The sequence below is a fragment of the Gymnoscopelus braueri genome (genome assembly GCF_963280865.1).
Source record: "Gymnoscopelus braueri genome assembly, chromosome: 1".
In the NCBI taxonomy this organism is placed as follows: domain Eukaryota; kingdom Metazoa; phylum Chordata; class Actinopteri; order Myctophiformes; family Myctophidae; genus Gymnoscopelus; species Gymnoscopelus braueri.
Window position 1 is genome coordinate 56,535,001 of NC_137603.1, and position 21,806 is coordinate 56,556,806.

The 21,806-nt window shown below is 41.4% G+C and overlaps 1 protein-coding gene across 1 annotated transcript in view; it reads right to left on the reverse strand.

The window, feature by feature from the left end:
- Positions 1–1,439: 1,439 nt before the first annotated feature.
- pepd (peptidase D) overlaps positions 1,440–21,806 on the reverse strand; it is a 33,053-nt gene continuing 12,686 nt past the window's right edge. Inside the window, exons 8-15 of the mRNA XM_080424995.1 lie at positions 18,724–18,799; positions 18,132–18,178; positions 15,734–15,802; positions 9,725–9,802; positions 8,780–8,928; positions 5,171–5,355; positions 3,305–3,496; positions 1,440–2,158 (exon numbers count right to left, since the gene is read on the reverse strand). Of these exons, the coding sequence (XP_080281121.1) occupies positions 2,015–2,158; positions 3,305–3,496; positions 5,171–5,355; positions 8,780–8,928; positions 9,725–9,802; positions 15,734–15,802; positions 18,132–18,178; positions 18,724–18,799 (940 nt within the window). The 3' untranslated portion in view covers positions 1,440–2,014. The remainder of the gene's footprint in view (positions 2,159–3,304; positions 3,497–5,170; positions 5,356–8,779; positions 8,929–9,724; positions 9,803–15,733; positions 15,803–18,131; positions 18,179–18,723; positions 18,800–21,806) is intronic.

Below are 21,806 nucleotides of genomic sequence, written 5' to 3' on the forward strand. Positions count from 1 at the left end.
ACATTTTCAAGATTTTTCAAAAATAACAGATCTACAAGCTCATGGCGCGCCGCGCTATGAGCTTGTAGATCTGCTATTTTTCAATAGCCAAAGCTAAGTGGTTAAAAATGATAGTGACGCTATCAGTGGCAGGAACTAAAATCTCGCCTCCCCTAGAAAATTAAGTAAAAGACTGACTGAAAAACAGGCAGTGAAAAAAATCCAAACAGAATAGTGTCCGTCGGACCATTAGCCCGCCTCCTCGTCCATTCACGCGGGCAGGCAGCTAATCACCACCGTATTCATTCAGCAGAGCGACCCTCGCCTATATAGTGATGCAAATGTATGCCTTTGTCTTCATGGGGTACCAGGGGTGCCAGGGGTGGGGGTCTGGGCCATCACCTGTACTCACCTGGCATAAAAGAGGCTCTGAGAGCAGCTTGAGCCATTCATTACTAAACTACAACATGAAGAGAAGAGGAATTCGTGAAGCCTGGCTTTACCATCCTGGCTCGACACAGCCTGGCTTGACAAGGTCTAGCTTGACAAAGTCTCTCCTTTTCAGCCTGGCTTGGCGTTAATGGAACGGAATAAACCAGGCTGTACGGCCCAGACTTTGTCAAAACTGGATTTGACTTAAATCCAGGCTTATTTAATTCTCCTTTCATGTTATAGACCCCGGGATACTGACCAGGGTACTGACTATGATGAGGACTATGATGCTGCGTAGAGTTAAGGGGTCCCTGCTTCAGCTCTCTGTTAGCTAAGGGCTTCCTGCTTCTTTAGCTGAGAGAGAGATGAAGCAGGGACCCCACTACATATTGTATAAAATTGTGTTGCAGATTAAACTTTTTCATAGATTTCACTGAAAGTTTCATAGACTTATTTGACAGCACTATCATCAGTGTTGTCAATACATTTATTTTACACACCATCTCCTCTAGTGTGTTGGATTCATTTTCATGTTTATTAATTTCTCATTTAACCACTTACGCCCTCAACACTTAGTAAACTTGACCTATTTGACCTTGACTCTTGACCTTTGACTGTACTTGGTCTACTCTTTTTCCCCCCCTTTGCCGAAAATAGCCGATCTACAAGCTCACAACCCCTCGCGTGATCCAATGTTGTAGGAGTAGGGATGCTAGGGTCTAAGTGGTTAATGTAAAAAAAAAGAAGCTGCTATCACACAAAGATTTGGCGACCCCCCCCCCCCTCCGCAGTATTCCGAGGACCTCCTAAGGGTCCTGGACCCCCTGTTGAAGACACCGGCTAAACTTAAAGTATCTTAGCAGTGGCACAATCAGTCAGTGTGGCTGAAATGCTATGGGTCTGCCTTTGGCTCATACAGTGGGTATAGTTCTCCATCTAGAGGTCAGAAATAGCCATTACAACACATCAGCATTATGGTTTAGATATTATCCTTTTTCTAAAGCTGAAAAAACAAACCATGACAGACCCAATTGAAAAAGGGAGTTTATTAAGTCACAGATGATTTGGGGAATTGCTCATTAATAATAAAAAACAAATTGGAATACAAAAAAGGTAATTTACCATGAGGCACAGAAATGCTAGCAGCAAGATCTTTTTAGACAACACATCGCTGGTACAAAAGTGCTCTTTATAGAGCAAATTAAAGAGCAACATTCCATGGCTTTTTATGGGCATGTTCTGCTTCTGTTGTAGAATGTGATTCATACATCTTTATTGTGGAAGTGTTACTGATGAGAATGTGAAAGAGAAAACAATAACTTTCATTTGCTTTATGCTAACATCTTAGGAATTAGTCGTTCCTTTATCACAGTATAATGGTAATCCCCTCTTATCATTTTCAGTTGGGTGTTTGTAGCAAGTCAAAAGTCATTGTTTACAGTATGGCTATGTTTGTGTTGTGCCTGATGTGAATATTAATACAAAATACAGGCAGTATAATCAAATTAATTTGATCATAGAAAGAAAGAATAAGAATCCCTTTTCTGCATAAAATGTGAAATGTGTTGTTGGCGACGCCTAACAATGGCGGAGCGAATGTCATTTATAACCTGTCGCTGCTGACCACGGGGCTGAAGGGTTTCGCTGGGTCACTCATGAACGCCTCGATCTCCTCCACCGTGCGAGGCACGCAGGTCAACAGCTCCACACCGCTCGCAGTGACCGCAATGTCGTCCTCGATGCGCACCTACACACACACACAGTTTTTATTACTATACTACAGACATCAACATTTTAAGACAGCCATTTTATGAATTAATTTTTTTGGCCAATTTAACCGTAATCCAAAAGCCACAAAATAGCAGATCTACAAGCCCACAACGCGTCGCAGCTATTTTGGTGCATGACACTGGGACGCAACCAAGTATAAATCATGTTTAACTCTTAAAACTAAGCCCTAAACCTAACCTCTAAATGTCTAATCCTAACCCCAAACTGAACAGGGTTAGGGTTAATTCCCCAAATCTTTTTTAACCATAAAACATTTTTTTTCCTTGTGAGGAGCAAGAAAACAGTCCTCACAACTTCTATTCCTCAAATTGTACTATACTTGGGGGGACATTTGATGTTCACAAGTATAGTAAGTACACATACACGCACAAAGCAATATAGTTAGAACCTGAGGCCGATTCTAAAAACGCCTTCTAAATCCTGACCTAAGTTTTCTGAAAAACTTCAAATATTTATTAAAAAAATTACAACAAATGTATGTTGCTATATACTGTACATAGCAACAAGAACCCCAAAAGGGGTTCCCGTCCTGAAAGGTATAGTTACAAATAGGGGTTCCCGCCCTAAATGGGTTAAAACAACCAACACATACAGTAAAGACGTGGTGAGACAGACAGAAAGACTGATCAGTTGGAGACTGATGGTCTGTACGACATCTACACCAGAGATGGTGCTCAATTCACTTCCTTTTAAAATCAATTAAAATGTAACACAACAAAAATAATTGCTATCCATGTGCTTAATGATATTATAGCATTCATGCTTAATTATCTCTTAATGTGATAGCTATGACCGCCTTCTTATGACACAAGTTATCCGTTTTATTGCTGCTGCATTGATTTAAAAAGTGAACTCACACTAGCATCATATAGAACAAAGAAAATGAACCAAGAAAAGCCCACACAATAATGCACCTTCACTTCACTCGATTGAAAGCAAACAAAACAGGCAAACAGAGACGTGAGCCTCCACACAGTACAGCATGTCTTATGTGAAGCTGGGAGTGGGTGGGTGACTCATATGCCCTTCCTCTTCATTAAACTAAATCCTACTCCTCAAACACAATAAAACAAGCAAACAAGAGGACGAGGATAAGACTGACCCCTCCGAAGCCGCGGAAGCGAGCCAGCACTTGGTTGTCGATGAAGCAGCTCTGGGCGGAGTTGGCCAGGGCCTGGTCCAGCAGGTGGTTGATGAAGTAGATGCCGGGCTCCACGGTCAGCACCATGCGCTCACGAACCAGCCGACCCATCCTCAGACTCTTCAGGCCCGGCTCGTCCACCCGCTCCACGCCCTGAGCAATAATAATAATAATAATAATAATAATACACTTTATTAAACGGCTTGGTTGAATGCTTGATTCCGGTTGGTGAAGTCGCTGAATTGTAGCGGTGTGTTATCAGTGGATAATGACCAATGAGCTCAATAACAGACCGCTGTCTAATCAAAGACTCAGAGCACCTGCTCATATCAACCTCTGCTTGATTTTATGCCGTATCCAACATGACAGCCATGTAAACAAACACACCGTGTCATTTACAATTAAACTTTGCTCTCAAGAATGTTTTTGAAAACGTTTGAAGTGAGAAATAGACGATGCAATAACCGAGAAGTGACTATTTGATCCACTACACTTTCACTACGTGGCGCAACAACGGCAGAATACCAAAAGGCCCCGGGGCAAATCTGCCGGTATTATAGGCAAATCCGGCGGTATATAAAATGGGGGCGAGCGTGTTTTGGGACTCCGCGTCAGTGGATAATCACCCTGTCGGGATTTCATTTTCAATAATGACCACCTACCCATACATTATCCCTTGCTTAGGATATCTGTATATCTGTTGCCGTTTCAATAAGTCTGGATGTGATGAAGGCTGTATTTGGATGGAGTGTTTGTGTGTGACAGTTCGGTTCAGCGGCGGGCAATGTTTTGGAACATATAATGCTACATGGAACCCCTAGTTTAGACTAGTGGTTCTCAAAGTGGGGTCCGGGGACCCCCAGGGGTCCTGGAGGGAGTTCCAGGGGGTCCCCAGCTAAATGATAGATAGTTAGGAACCAAATGGACCCTTATGGGTTTGTAACTCTGAGTGTACAAATGGGTCCATTTGGTTCCATTTGTGCACTCTGGAGTTAAATTAACATTGATTTTACAATATAAATTGGGGTCCCGGAGATAGAAATGCGATTAAATGGGGGTCCGTAGCCCTAATGCATGTCAAACTGGGGGTCCTTGAAATGGTAAAATGGTTGAGATCACTGCTAGATCCGTAAAAATCTCCTCTTATGGGGGTCCCTGGCATATCTTTTCAAATGGGGGTCTGCGGGCTAATAAGTGTGAATTTGGGGGTCCTTGACATAAAAAAGTTTGAGGACCACTGGTTTAGAGAGCCTCTGTCTCACCCCGCATATACAGTGGGATATAGAGCGGGTGCCACCAGTGTTGATTTTGACAGCAAATTTTGATTCAGTTTTAGTCAGAGTCTTTTGAATGAAATTCCATTTAGTTTTAGTCATATTTTAGGCATCTGAAATGTTTTAGTTTTTGTCTAGTTTTAGTCGACTAAATATCATAATATAGTTGACTAAATCTACAGTTGATTTAGTCGACTAAAATGTATTTTGGCGGTGCCTTGATGGTGTCGTAATGGCTGATTTTACACTTGGTTGCATGCTGAAAATAGCCGATCTACAAGCTCACAACGCGTCGTGACGCGTTGTGAGCTTGTAGATCTGCTATTTTCAGAGTGCAACACCCACACACAACCAAACATAAAATGACTTGTCTTTTAGTTCTACAGGATCTCTTCTCCACTAGTCCCTCCCTGACATTTTAGTCTAGTTTTTATTTGTTGAGTCATCATAGCTTAGTTTTTATTTAGTTTTCGGCAGTGAAAAAAAGGTAGTCGACGAACATTTTTCGTCATAGTTTTAGTCAACGAAATCAACACTGGCGGGGGGCACTGACCTCTGGGTAGCCGCCCACGTCATGGACGTCGATGCCCAGCAGGTGTCCCAGGCCGTGGGGCATGAACACGGAGCCCATGTGGACTTTCATCATGTCCGCCACGCTGCCCTTCAGGATGCCCATCTTCACCAGCTCCTCCAGGTGCACCTGGTCGGCCAGCCGGTGCATCTCTGTCCATTTCACACCTGGTGGGAAACGCAAACATTTATTGTATTTGTAAATAAAAACATAGTATTTTCGATTGTACAGTAACACACTTACTTACTTCCTTTATACTGTACCTGCTTGTCGTATGCACTTGCTAACAGTGGTGGAGTAAGTACAGTAAATTTTGAGGCGTTTTTAGACTTTTTACTTTACTGGACTATTTCCAATTTTCTGTACTTGTACTTCTACTCCACTACATATCAGAGTCAAATATTATACTTTCACACCACTACAATTATTTGAAAACTTTAGATACTTGTTACTTTGCAGATATAAATCATTATACTATAAAACATACATTAACCACTTTAGCCTTCTTTTATACATCGGCTATTTGAAAATAGCCGATCTACAAGCTCACAACGCATCGCGACGCATTGTGAGCTTGTAGATCTGCTATTTTCAAATATTTCTGTACTTTTGGTACTTTAAGTACATTTTGATACCACTGGGATACTTTTACTTGAGTGAAACATTTGAGTACTTTTTCCACCACTGCTTGCTAACATACAGTATATCGTTGCTGTAGGCCAGAGACCTCTTATCTCCATATTCTAACTTTTTTCGTAAATTAACGGCCTACTTGATCATAGCACAGCGTCACACAAAAGCATCAAAAGTAGCAGATCTACAAGCTCGAAACGCGGCGCGACGCGCTTTGAGCTTGTAGATCTGCTACTTTTGCTATTTTTTGTTTAGACATAAGAGCTTTCCACTCGACAGAGACGATAGACGGCACCTACTTAATCAAGTATACACGAGTTTAGCGCTTTCTTGCTTGTTTGCTTATTTATTGGCTTGCTCATGAGGTACTAATTCGTGCTGCGTTTCCATAGGGAACCTGCTGTGTTACCAAGCGTGTTCCTGGTGCCAATAATAGCTTAGTGTTTGTTTCTCTCTAGCACTTAAGAGACTAAAACTTGTTTAATCTTCTAGGCAAAGAAAAAAGTGCCACTTGCTAAAAGCAGGTTTTTGACGGTTTCACAGCAACTGCACAAACTCCCAGGTAACCCGTTGGTCTCAAATGTCTGCTATAGCAGAGATGGTGTATTTTTGTACTGTGGCAGTAGATCCATTATATACTGTAATCTGTACTATTTGATTGTGATGACAGGAAATATTGACCAGAAAACAACTGAAATAAGTAGTGATCTATATATATATATATATAGGACCTGTAACCTTTCAACTTACTGTATGTCCAATGATATATTTTATTTATTTGATATATCTCTGCTGTCGGGCAGAAACCAGCTAACTCCAACCTCCTTTGGTGGAGTTAGCTGGATCCAATGGAGTTAGCTGGTTTTGTAAGAAGCGCTTTTTAATACTTTTCATTGGTTCAATATTTGATTTATGGAAAAAATGCAAAAGTGTCTAAATGGAGTTAGCTGGTTTCTGCCGGACAGCAACGATATATTTTTATTTGACCTTCATGTTCACCAGGAGATGTTTTCATCTTTTCAATCTTGTATGTGTGGCTGCGTATGCGTCTTTCCACAGCTAATCTCGTACACTACGAGGCCGATGAGCGTCATATTTCTTGTGCACATTGACAGCAGGCCAAGGACCTGAATTGTCAAATATTTGTCAGATCAGTCAACAGCAGCTGTCATAGTTGTGAATGAATAGTCGCAGCACAAACGTCCCTCCAGGATATGGAATAAGATGTTTGGCATTGGCAGAGATTTTCTTTTCATGGACACAAACCCACATGCGCGGCTGCGCTGCCTATACCACAAATGCATCTTCCTTACAAACAGTGGTGGAAAAAGTACTCAAATGTTTTACTTAGGTAAAAGTATCAATACTGCAATGTAGAAGTACTCCGTTACAAGTGAAAGTCCGGAATTCAAAATGTACTTGAGTAAAAGTAAAAAAGTATTATACTAAAATGTTTGAAAATAGCAGATCTGCAAGCTCACAACGCGTCGCATCGCAACGCATTGTGAGCTTGTAGATCGGGGCTGAAGTGGTTAATGTATGTTTTATAATGTAATCATTTATATCTGCCAAGTAACTAGTAACTAAAGTTTTCAAATAATTGTAGTGGAGTAAAAGTACAATATTTGCCTCTGAGATGTAGTGGAGTAGAAGTAAAAGTATAAACAATTGGAAATACTCCAGTAAAGTAAAAGTACCTAAAAATTGTACTTAAGTACAGTTACTTTACACCACTGCATACAAAAGGGGAACCATGTAAAATGTCAATAAACAGGCTTTCTGACGGTATAAATGTTATTGCCAAGAAGCATTGTTACAATAGAAAAAGTAAACTACGATCTACCAAAACAAACTTGCTGACTTGTTGTGCTAAATTATGTTTATATTCTATAGTGGTTTTCAACCTTTTTCATGCCAAGGACCTCTAAATTGATATACATTTGGCCACGGACCCCCATCTGGAAATGTTTTTGTGCCAGGGACCCCCAGAAGCAAAGATTTGAGTTAAAATGTTTCGCTTTAAAAAAATATATATATATATATTTATTCAACGATATGCAGACATTTTCAAGATTTTTCTAAAATAGCAGATCTACAAGCTCATAGCGCGGCACTCGGTGCCACGCTATGATATGATGTATAGCTGCTATTTTTAAATAGCCAAAGCTAAGTGGTTAAAATGATTGTGACGCTATGTTAACACGTTTTGCTGGTGGTCCCCGAACCACTGGTTGACAACCACTGTTCATACTCTCACATAATCCCAAAACACGCCTCGGACAGAAAGATGAAGGGAGGTCCAGTAGGGCATGCCTCCTAGTGGACATTTGCGCTCAACTGAGCACACCTTTCTACTCTTCTTTTATGTTCAAAGAGGATAACACCAGACATCTCAATGATATCCGCTCATCTGATTAAGATGTGATTAGGTTGCATCAAACTGTGTTGCTAAAATAGGCAGCTTACTGTAGGTATTCTGTCTCCGAACAAAAAGACTTACAGATCACCTTGTAATCCTAATATGATGTTTGCACGTGTAGCATATAGTATCTATGTTATCATACCTATAATTCTACAAAGCTCTGTCTGTCTGTGCCCAAAATCTCTTGAGCCCGGTTCTCCTCAGTGGCTGGAGCAATTGATCTGCATTTGCACACAGCCATTGACCATTACCATGTGCACGGAACACCAAAGCCCGTTTTTCGCTTTCCCCAAATGTCAGCTGTTTATCAGCGTTTTGGTGTTCGCTGGCTCCCGGGTTGACAAATCATGTGCGTGAAACAAGCTCCGGTGTTGCCACATCCGTGAAACAAGCGGACCACGACACGCGTGTTGGGTGCTCATATCCCCTGACGGGTATGGTCTAGTATTATACATTTACGGGGAAAGAAATGTGGAGATAAGAAGTTTCTGCCCGACAACAGCGATACATAGTTACTTGGCTTGGCTTGGTGATACCTGGTTTGATGGCAGCCATGACCGCGCGGGAAGACTTGAGCACCGCCTCATAGACGGCCCTCTGGTCCGCTGTGAACTTCCCATTGGCTGGGAAGGAGCATGTGATGTCAGAGGAGTAGCAGTAGTACTCTCCACCCATGTCAAACAGACTGCAGGGGACAAAGCAGAGAGTGAACACAGTGATGTGCTGGGCACTAACGCACCGAGGGTCTACTGACTTAACTTAAGACCTGGAGGCGTGGCCAATGCTGGCCACTCAAAATAGTGAAACAGCATTGGCCACGCCTCCATGTCTGCAAAATAGGGCCCCTAGGGTTAATAACAACAACAATAATAAAGCATTCATCAAAATAGTCATAACATTTTAGAATAAAAACCTTTTTTCTTTTTTTTTTTTTAATATATAAACGCCTGTACAGGAGATCGGTTATTTTTGGTGAAGACATTTGGTGTAGACGGAAAGAAACGGTCCAAGCACAATTGTAACTCGGGTCCGTTTGACAAAGAATGAAGGGTTTAACTTTAAGTGGATAAATAAGTGATAAATTAAAGATAAAGAGAAAAGATAATCTAGATTTAATAAATAAACATTTAAAAAATATATTAAAAATAAATGAAAAAAGTAATGGAAAATTCATGGCCCCCTCACGCATTAGAGTGTCCTACTAATGTGTGAGGGGGCCTTTATTTTGCCATAACTTCTTTCATTTTTTTTAAATATATTTTTTAAATGTTTATTTTATGTGAAAGTGAAGTATCCCTTTAAGAGAAAATGTCCTCTTTGACTTGAAGTTTGAGATGTGCTAACTTTTTCATATCTTGTGGAATATGTCTACTGGGTTTTGTGTTTAGCATTCCACTGAAACTCCCACTGTTAAGGCGCAACCTATTTTATTTTAACATTGCTTCAATAAAATGTAAAATTTCCGAGATGCAGTTGCTTACCACATGTCTCCATCCTCAATAGTCTTGTCATTGGGAGCCCCAGCATGGCCGTAGTGGAGAACAGAGGCGTTGTTGCCCCTGTTGAACAACCATAATTATGTATAATTAAAATGTGCTTTTCAAAGAAAAATAATGGCAATTGCGCGGCACAGCGTATGGTTCCACAGCTTGACGTAATGTCACCAGAAAGTTGATTGCAAACTTCATGAACAAATATCTAGATTTTATGTCAGAAGAACAAGTAAAAATCAAGGTTTATTCAAATGATAATTTTAACCCATTCAATCCGGGAATCTGTCATTTTAGATTTCTTTCACTATTCAAAAATAGCAGATATACAATCGTGAAAATGTGTGTAAATCTTTAAATATGTTTTTAAAGCGAACATTTGTAAAATATTTTGTTCCAGAGGCAAAGATTTGAGTTATAAACGTTCGCTTTCATAATATATATGTCACAGGGAAATTGGCATTCCAGGGAAATTGACAGGGGAGCGCTTGTTTTATAGGCGCGGGGCGGTGCTGCGAGGCGGGGCTTTGATGCGAGGACGACGACCACAACAACCAGGAAGCTACGCTAGGGGAACGCTGAAAATAAAATGGATAATATGAGAGAAATACTCAAGTAAAGTACGAATACCTCAAAATTGTACTTGAGTAAATCTACTTTGTTACTTTACACCACTAGTACATGCCTCAGTGGCGCACTTCGATAATCATTGGACTCCCCACCCACTACCACTGGGAGTCTGGGTTTGACTCCCGCTTGGGACATTACTTTTTCAAACAACCGCAGAGTACTTTTTTTTCGCTGATAAAGTATAGTTTTGGACCATGACGGAGGCGCGCCGACTCAGCAGACCTTGAGGCTAGTCGACTTAAGCGCCGTCCGAGTTATGTACCGATAGGCACAGAATCGTAGATGATGTTGTGGGGACTGCGTTTGCCCCAAGTGCCACTCACTGCACTAACATAGCCCGCCAGGCCCGCCCCCTTGTGCTTCAACTGCATGGAATAAGGCTGTTCGCTGGTGTGTGTGTGTGTGTGTGTGTGTGTGTGTGTGTGTGTGTGTGTGTCAGGGATTCCGTTAGCCGGTATTTACCGGCCATTGACCGGTAAAATGTTTAATTGGCCGGTAAATATAAACACCACCGGCCACCGTGGCCGGTTGGGAAAATGCTGTTATTAGGCTATTTTATCATTTAAGCCTATTATTAATATTATTATTTGCATAAAGTAGTTGGCTACAACCGTTACAATCATAATCATTTAAAGTTTATATCATGTTCTGACTGTGTGGTTTAATTCCGACAGCCTGCTCGGCTGCTGCTGCGCGCTGCAGTTATAGAATAGCCTATTCGTTGTACGATGGTGTCGCGCGTTGAAAATATCAGAGCTACAAGCTCACAGCATGTTGCAACGCGCCGTGCTGTGAGCTTGTATGTCTGCTATTTTTTTTTTTTACTAAATTTTTTATCCCGCGATTTTTGTAACCCATTTTTTTCACCCGGTGCCAATTTCCTAAGTGATCCTGGGCGCTACACCAGCCCTACACCAGCACTACACCAGTCCCCCACAGTAGGGAGGCCAGGGCCGAGCTCATGCTTCCTTCAGGCATGAGAGCCAACTGACCTTCTTGTCACCTGACAGGGGGGAGTTTCCCTGGTTGGACGTAGCGCGTGGAAGGAACACGTTATTCCAACCAGTTCCCTTCCCCTCCATCAGGCGCCCCGGCTGTCATGGGGGAGGCAGTATAGTGACCAGGATTACTACATGTTTTTGTGAGGGTATTAACTACCCTAGGAGACACGGGGAGAACATGCAAACTCCACACAGAGTAGGCCCTTTCGCCAACCCCACCTAGGGTATGGGCGCTGATGACACGGAGGAGAAGACACGCCCCCAGCGCCCACAGCGTCCCCCGGCAGGAATCGAACCCAGGACCTTCTAGCTGTGAGGAGACAGCGCTACCGACTGCGCCACCGTGCCTTATGTCTGCTATTTTTGATACGCCACAACACCGCTAAGAGCCACAGCTGTGTCTCCTCCTGATCAGCGCTGAGTAGGGTGGCTCGCTCGGGTGTTGATAAATAGAACCGGGATTTTCCGAGGTGAATCTGAACCAAACCGGACCCAATTGTCGATAAAGGGACCCGTCCCGTCCCGAACACGTGTGGGTCGTGGATATTATGCAAGCACAGTTACTGTCTGTCTGCAATGGATAAAGTGGTGAAAGTTGGTGAAACTGAAAGCAACTATAAAGGCAAGTAATCAACCTCGCGCAAGACCACATATATCATGACATATATAATTAACGTTAACAAAACATAACAAAACCTACTTTTGCATATCAAGGTTGAATGAGAATCGATGTAAAGCCCAAAATATATATTAATTTGTTTATACTGTGCGACGGTGTTGCGCAGGGAAACCACAGCCCGCAGGGTAATTAGGACTCGCCCCAAAACACCCTCGCCCCCATTTTTCAGGCGGACCAGCGGTTCTTGTATTCTTGTATTTGTTTTACTGAGGATAAGGGTAGAAATAGGTTTAGGATTAGGTATAGTTTTACTGAGGTTAAGATTAGGAATAAGGTTAGGGTTAGGCATAGTTTACTGATATGTTTAGGAATACCAGGCGAATACCGCCGGATTTTCCCCGGGGCGACTGTGTTTTGGGGCGAGCGTTTTGGTATTCGTCACGCAGCAGTTCACTCATGCCCACTTTATTCGTTTCATTTTTGGCAAGCGACATCTCTGCATGATATAGACTATAGTAGATCATATAATTTAGTTATCTATAAAAACAGGAACAGGTTGCATCTATGATAAAGTGGAAAGAAGCGCAGGTCTAACGTAACGAGGTGTAATGAGCCCAATCAGTTGGGTGCATGTATGCAGTGCAAACACGCATGTGACGTTAATTATTATATGGCCGGTAAATTTATTCTTTGGCCGGTAAAATATAATCCTGCCGGCCATGGTGGCCGGCCCCAAAAATGCCTAGCGGAAACCCTGGTGTGTGTGTTTGCGCGCGTGCGCGTGTTCGTTTGAGCGCGTGTGCATGCGTGCGTGTGTGGTGTGGGGCTCATGTCTGGCTTGCATTGCCCTCTAGCGTTGATTCTACAGAATTGCCTGAGGGGCGGTGAAAACAAGCGTACCACTTTCAATTTCCCTGGAATGCCAATTTCCCTGTAACATATACATTCAAAGATTTGCACACATTTTCACAATAAATAAAAAAAATTCAGATATACAAGCTCATAGTGCGGCACTCGGTGCAGCACTATGAGCTTGTATATCTGCTATTTTTTAATAGCCCAAAGAAATCTAAAATGAGAATCTAAAATGGCCCATTCAATCCAGTTAAACAAATGCTTTGGGATCTTTTCTGGCCCTCTGATCTGGACTAGAAAAGCCCTTGGCGAAGTGCCTCGGTGACACAATCATCATGTTCTAATTTAGCAAGTTAATTTAAACAGGAAAATACGTTCCCATTCACTGGCCACTAATCCCCAGGACGCATTTCATTATGTTAAAAAATGTCTGGATACAAAAGGCCAGGACAGTGTAATTAGCAGCATTACCTAGAAAGGTCTTAATCCATAACGACACTGAGTGAACCAATAGTGAACCAACACAGGAGAGTTGAGCCTAATTTATCGTGTCTGGCGGGTGGAAACCTCATTATGTCCAAAACATTTCAGGATTCAAGTAAAAAAAAAAACGCAGATCTACATGCTCGAAAGTGTTTCGAGGATGTAGATCTGCTAGCTTTGATACTTTTGTGTGACGCTGTCGCATGATCAAGCAAGTCGTTCATTTACGAAAAAACACAACAAGTTAAAATACGGAGATAAGAGGTTTCTATCCGACAGCAACGTTATCCTCCGTTGCACGACGGTGTGGTGAGCTGACAACATAAGACTTACTCGGCGGTGGGCTGACGCACAACGTTAGGTATGAAGTATGTTTTGGGCTGGAGAGGACATGGTGGTAGAAGACATCCCAGATGTACTCTTAACAAACTGGTTCTCAAACCTTTTCATGTCAAGGAGCGCCAAATTAATGTTTTTTATTTGCCGGACAAAGTTACGGATTGCAGCTTTAACTGATTCACTGCCAATCACGTAGATCTACACAAACCTATTTAAAGCCGCCATGTGCCAATCGCATAGATCTACGTGAAGTGAAAAAATAAAATATATATATATATTTTTATTTTTTTTCCAATTTGACCCAAAGACCAAGGAGATATGATTAGTCAAAGATCTAGACTCCTATCCACTTCCTTGTTAACTTAAAACTTAAAAATTCTGTATTTCGGCTCCTGAGTACTTTTTTTTTTTCAATGAAAAACTCTGGCACTGGCAAATAAAATATGAAAATACCTCTGGCAGTTAATGGGTTAATGCTTCACCTTTCGTTGTCTGTGTTCATTTTCAGCGCCAGACTCTCTCGGCCTCTCTCCAGTGGTGGAAAAGGTACTCAGATATTTTACTAAAAGTATCAATACTGCAATTTAGAAATACTGTTACAAGTAAAAGTCTTGTATTCAGAATTGAATTGAGTAAAAGTACAAAAGTATTGGCATCAAAATATACTTATAGTCGCCGCGCCTCCGACCAAGTGGAGCTTACTATGTAACCGTGCTCGGGTTGTGTGTGTGTGTGTGTGTGTGTGTGTGTCTCTGTCCGTCTGTGTGCGTGCACTGCCTCAGCCCTGTGTGCAGCCAAGTAAATGTCCAATATAGACGTACCATACATCAAATGAAAGGTCTTTGAAAACTGAACACACCTGTCAAGGTTGCGTTTAAGCCCGCCCCTTCCCCCGGAAGCCACGCCCCGGAGAAGGCTCCTAAAAACTCCCCATTGAAACCCCATGTTAAATGAAAAGTGCCCGAATCGCTCCGAAACTTTTTCTACCCCCCCTAAGTGGGGGTCTACGAACAAATACTTCGGGCTCGGATTTTGGCTCCGCCCCCCGGAAGTGGGTGAAACAGGCACTTCAAACACTTTGTTGAATTGTTCAAAAACATTCAAATTTTTTTTTTTGTGAATTTGTATTTTTCTAAGATGCTCCTTTTAACGCAGATTTTTTTTGTATTTTTTATATATTTTTTTATTGGTTACTTTTTTTTAGATGATTTCTTTTCATTATTATTTATTTTTTTTGGCGTTCGCTTCCCGCGTTCGCGCGTCTTACTTGTTACTTGTTAAGTACTCATTACGCAGAATGTCCCATTTCAAGTTTTCAAACTGTTTAAAAATATTTTGAAAATAGCAGATCTACAAGTAGATATGTTATTTTCAAATAGCCGTATATAGGGCTGAAGTGGTTAATGTATGTTTTGTAATAATAATCGAAATCTACAAAGTAACTACCGTAGTAATCTCTCAAGAACAGCTTCTGCACTGCGTTGGAATCTGTCGGGGAGGTTCGTCATAACGAGTGCGCATTCAGATCAGGAAGTAGGCCGCGCTTTACCCAATCACATGTAGTGGGCGGGATTCACATGTCCGTCGATCTTTCCCCCTCGAAACAAACCAAAACTAATTTAACAATAGCGTCCAGGAGCAGACAAAACCACGGAAATATATTCACATTTTATTCCATGTTCTCTGGGAGAAGTGGTGTTAGTGTTCCGTGTAGAAATATTGTTAGTGGGAATGAAAACATAGTCGCACCAACCGGAAGTGATGCGCTGAAGGCGCATCACAAACACCGGTTTCCTTGTGCTCTGGTGTTACGTTATCGTCCGCCCAGAGCCAACGGACATAGAACAAACAGCAGAGGGCGCTGTTTTTCATTTTCAGTTGGCGATGGGTTCCCAGATTGCTACCGTAGTAACTAAAGCTTTCAAATAATTCTCTCTCTCTCTCCCCCTCTCCCTCTCTCTCTCTCTCCCATCCAATCTATCTCTCTCTCTCTCCATTTTTATCATCCATCCAATCATCTATCTAAACCATCTAGTCATCCATCCAATTATCCATCCATCCACATCGTCTTACGTTCCACAGATGCAGGTGTAGGAGGTGTGACGCATTCCCCCTTTGGTGTAGCAGTAGTGCTGGAACAGGCTGAAAATAGAACACACACACACACACAGCCCCTTCAAAGACATATCCAAGCAACACGGAAGAAAATCAAATGAATGATACCGCCGAGATCACATGAAGCGCTAATTAGCAGAGCGCTTCACCCTGCCCTACTCCTGACCTCACGCTTTCCACAAAAACCTATTTAGCGTTCCCCCCTTTTGCTTAAGCCATTAAGACCGGGAACGCATCTGTGTGCAGCTTTATTAACCATTATTTTTATACTTTGGGCTATTCATAAATAGCAGATCTACAAGCTTGTAGATCTGGAATTTTTAAAAAAAGATTGAAAATTTGTGAAAATCTTTGAATATATATATTTTTTAAAGGGAACATTGTAGATCTGCTATTTTTGAACTTGCGTTCCCGGCTTCAACGGGCTAATCATCACAGTCGTGCACATCAAAACACTCTCTGTGCCGCCTCTCTCTGTCGTGAAAGAACAACGAGAACGTCAGAATGATGCATAGGGATTGATATGCAGTGTGCTCTGTGCTTTGTCCTGCACACCGAAGAGCAACCGTCAGACTCTGTGATGGAGGATTCAGAAGAAAAACTGAAAACCAACATATTTATCAGCAGAATTTGATTGAAATTCTACAGTAGATTAACACACAAGATCAGTGGTTCTCAAACTTCTTCATGTCAAGGACCCCCAAAATGTCACGCTATGAGCTTGTATATCTGCTATTTTTGAATAGCCAAAGTATAAAATATGTTTAAAGTGGTTAAAACGATTGTGACGCTATTAAAACATTTTGCTGGGGACCCCATGATACCCCCTCCCCAAGGACCCCTGGTGGCGCACTTTACCACTGCGCCACCAGAGCGCCTCGATAGCAATTTTATAATAACTCTGAAGTGACGCCTGACATTTTCAACGTGTTACCATGCTGTTGAGCCCGTGGCGGGGGGGGGGGGGGGGTAACCCAAACTGCTTATTCACTGTGAAAGCCTCTCCAGCGGTGCTTATATTTACGCCTCTCCGACGTTGCTTTTACGATATCAATTGACACGTTTAATCCACTTTAAGCCATTTTCCCCCAAACAATTCCTTATTGAGTGAAACGTCGTGACTCCATTAGACTAGTGGGAGTTCTGCGAGGAAAGCCTCAGGCACTGAACGGATGTCACAGCATATTATCTCTCACATTTCAATATAAGCTTTTGAGTTATTCATCTGCTCTCTAAACATTCTAATGCTTGTTTTGCAGTGTCCTGTAATACTGTATGTGACACTTGATGAGGCTGGCAGGGCACTGCGTCAGGCACCCGGGAACTAGAAGCAAGCAAACTGACACTATGGGAGCCAACCCAGGGCAAAGCCAGGAAAGGCAAGAAGCGCAACACCTATACGTAGATGCACTGCTGCGCGACAGCTTAGCTAACAACACTGTAGAGCCCAAGACCCTGATGTTAGATAGGAGAGTGTGGAGGGAAGCGATTCAGGAGTCTCGAGTTGGGTGTTGGCTAGATCGCACTCTCACATGGCATCATCATGTGACACTTACAGGTTTGCAGTGTGTACTATGCTAGTACATTAATTAATAATGTCATGTTTTAATACTTCCAAAAATGTAATGTTTCTAATACTGCCAACCAGGTGAAGACATCACAGATCGAGGCTTTAACCTTTGCTTTTATATGAAATATCCCAGACCGTTAGGGTCTTTATGGAAGATGCTTCAGAGCATATTGCTAGTATGACCACTTCAAATGCTCTAATCGTAAAATAATAACGATCTACAAGCTCTCAATGCTTGTAGATCGGCTATTTTCGCTGCGCAACATGCTTCCATAGAAGACATGCTGGTTTCAATGAGTCAAAATGAGTGAAATCAGTCTGAGAACTTTAATCCACGAGTTCATCTGAATGGGGCACAGCCAGAGGAGCACACCTTGACACTGGTAATGAACCCACCGTTCTGTTATCATCCTTTAGATGCAGAATTGCAGATGGTGCAATTAGCAGAGGGTACTGTACACAGCTGACTGACTAATCAATAGGAATGTAACATTCTCCCACAGTAACTAAAACCGTATGATTGGAGAATTCAAACTCTTTAATTACTCAAGGCTGAGTGCAATTATATCCCTGGTTACAGGGATATATTATATACAGACAGGTGGCAAGAAAATAAACATCTGAAATAGTATGGAGACTGATATATCCAATGGAAACATGGAGACTGATTATATCCAATGGAGAATTAACAAAGTACTCTAATTTTAGATGTATTAACCAACTCTTGAAGCTGGCTCCAGCTGTTTTGTGTGCATCTTTCATAACCTACTGATCTACAGTACTCACCTCTCCATCTCATACTCTTTCATTCCAGGTTTCACATTCTTCATCAGCTGCAGAGACACAAAGGTGCTTCATTATTGGTGGGCAACTGGACATGAGATACAAGCGTGACACTACAGCAGTGGTGGAAAAAGTACTTGCATTTCTTACTTAAAGCCATACCTGGTAGATTCAAAAATAACGATTTTTAGCATTCCTACTAAGCCAATATTGTGATGACCGGCAGCATATTGGCTTAGGAATGCCAAATATTTTTGCTCATAACTCAAATATTTTAGCTTGCGACTCAAATATTTTAGCTTGTGACTCAAATATTTTAGCTTGTGACTCAAAAGATACATTTGGTGTCTCTAAATGTTTACCTTAACTTACCTAAATACATTATGAAGCACTATTTCACAAATTGTGAAAATAGCCAATCTACAAGCTCACAACATGTCACATTGCGACGTGCTGTGAGCTTAAAGAAATTGAACAATTAAGGAAATTAGATTTTTTTTTAAAGGATTTCTTTGGAAAGAAATGTTGGAAAATGTTTAGATTTTGCTCATTATTTGAGAAACGCTGTTGTCTCTCCTGCCCTGCAGGACCGTACCTCTTTGTGAGCGTCACTTGAGATCCTGTTGGTGTAACGTAGGACCTCCAGCTCCATGTCTGTCTTCACCAGACGGCTGCAGGGAGAGACAGACAGAGACAAGGCATCAGTCAGGAAGCTGTTCTCAGATCAGCACCCAAACGGCACATCTTCGTTGTCGGGCAGAAACCTCTTATCTCCATATTTTAACCCATTCAATCCGGGAACGCATATTTTATCATTTTAGAGTTTAGCTATAACCTTTATTTATACTTTAGCTCATATACAAGCTCATAGCCGCGCTACGAGCTTGTAGATCTGCAAAGAAATATATATCGTGCAAATCTTAGAAAAAATAAATATATTTTTAAACTACATTCAAATCAACTCAAATCTTTGCTTCTGGGGGTCCCTGAAACAAACTTTTTCATGTTAAGGACCCCCAAAATTATATGTATTTGGCCGCAGACCGCCATCTCAAAATATGTTGTTCCAGGGACCCCCAGGAGCTTAAAATGTCTTTAAAAATATATATATATATTGAAAGATTTGCACAAATGTTCACGATTCTTCAAAAATAGCAGATCTACAAGCTCCGAGTGCCGCTACGAGTGCGCTACGAGCTTGTAGATCTGCTAATTTTGAGTAGTATAAAAATAATGGTTAAAGTGGTTACACACAGATGCGTTCCCGGTCTTAATGGATTAACCGTTTATGTTTTTTCGTAAATTAATGCCCTACTTGATCATACTAGTGTCACACAAAAGCATGAATAAATAGCAGATCTACAAGCTGTAGATCTGCTATTTATATTTTTTTGGTGCCGTTTTTGAATTTGAATCCTGAAAAGTTAACAGTTTTGGACATTCTGTATGAGGTTTCCACCCGACGGCAATGATATTAGCAACACAATGCATGAAAACATATTGTCATTCCTGCAGCATATTGCAACTGCGATATGTATTATTATGTACTGCAGGTCATGTAGAAAACTACATCATATTCTTCTCTGGTCTGAAAAGGGAGAAAAAAAGTATGAAAAAGCGGGGAGGTGATTTGAATTTTAGAATCAGGAGAAGAAAGATTCCATTCACTTTGACATGTAACTTGATTGACAGGCCTAAGATTCTTCTGGGCACATCTCAATACCTTCAGGACGCTCTGCCTGAAACATTCTTTCTTCTATATACGGTATGTATAAAAAAAATCTGTCTCTTGGATTATCCCATTCAGACCGGGAACGCATCTGTGTCATTTTTAGATTTATTTGGCTATTCAAAAATAGCAGATCTACAAGCTCATAGCGCTACAAGCTTGTAGATCTGCTATGTTTTTTTTTTATCGTGAAAACATATTTTTTTTGAGCTAATTTGATTTACTCAAATCTTTGCTTCTGGGGGTCCCTGGAACAACATATTTTGAGATGGGGGTCCGCGGCCAAATACATATAATTTTGGGGGGCCCTTGACATAAAAACGGTTTGAGAACCACTGATATTATAGCAACATAAGTTTAAAAAAAAATGTTATGATTTAGAAGACATTTGTAGAATCCCCAGGAGCAAAGATTTGAGTTACAAATGTTCCCTTTAAAAAACATATATATACAAAGATTTGCACAAATGTTCACGATAAAAAAAAAATGCTGATCTACAAGCTAATATAGATATATGAGCTTGTATATCTGCTAATTTTCAATAGCCAAAGAAATCAAAAAATGACACAGAAGCGTTCCCGGTCTCAATGGGTTAGGATATTGTCATTTCAATCTTGGACGGCCGTACTTCCTTCCTACCCCGTCAGGGCCAAACTATATGAGTCCTCAAAATATCTGTGTTGCTCAAACTGCAAACTTGAATATATATATATTTTTAAAGCAAACATTTGTAACTCAAATCTGGATATACATTTTCTGTGACCAGTTGAAAAGGTAAAAAAAAAACAGAAATCTCTGGCAGTGGGCAAACACAATACTTTTGTACTTTTACTTTTGAATTCCGGACTTTGACTTCTAACAAATTATTTCTACATTGCAGTACTGATACTTTTACTCAAGTAAAAAACGTGAGTACTTTTTCCACCACTGCATGAACATAAACCGAGGTGCAAGAGCTCCTTTTCTTGACGAGGGCGGTATATATTATAATACAGTATCTGACAATTAGCAGTCCCATCATTTAATTAGGGTAACACATACCAGCAACTAATGGGGGTTTTGACATGCAGTATATAAAAACACCACCGATAAAAACTAACACGAGTAAACTTCAGTAACCAGTGGCAACGCTAATGGCACCTGAAAAGATGAAAGGAATGCCCAAAGGTCCAGCCGTACACACAAGCAAACGATGGAGATAAAGAGGGGGAGAAAAGAGAGGGGTGGTAGGAGGGGTGGGGAGGGGAGGGGAGGGGTGGGGGGCGGTATGGGGGCAACCAAACAAGTCTGCCTTCCCAAGAGAGTGTGTGCCTGAGCAGCATTCATCCTCATTCCAGGAAATGTCAATTTGTCTGGAGGGTGCAAAAGTCTAATACCAGCGATAGGCAGAGCGGCACGGACACCATTACGGACACAGGAGGCTCTCTAACACACAAACAGGCACACAGACAGTGCGTTCACGGCTGGCAGATACACAATTTAACCCGGTAAGACCGGGAACGCGTCCGTGTGACCACTTTAACCATTGCGTTATACTTTGGTCTATTCAAAATAGCAGATCTACAAGCTCGTACCGCGCTATAGATCTGCTTGTAGATCTGCTATTTTTGAAAAATCGTGAAAATGTGTGCAAATCTTTGAATATATACGTTTTTTTTAAAGCGAACGTTTTTAACTCAAATCTTTGCTTCTGGGGGGGGGGGGGGGTTCCTGGAACAACGTATTTTGAGATGGGGGTCCGCGGCCAAATACATATCATTTTGTAATAAAAAGTTTGTACATTTGTAGAATCCCCAGAAGCAAAGATTTGAGTTACAAATGTTCACTTTAAAAAAATATGCATTCAAAGATTTGCACACATTTTCATGATTTAAAAAAAAATTGCAGATCTACAAGCTCATGGCGTGGCACTCTGTGCCGCGCAACAAGCTTTTTTCTTTATCTGGGTA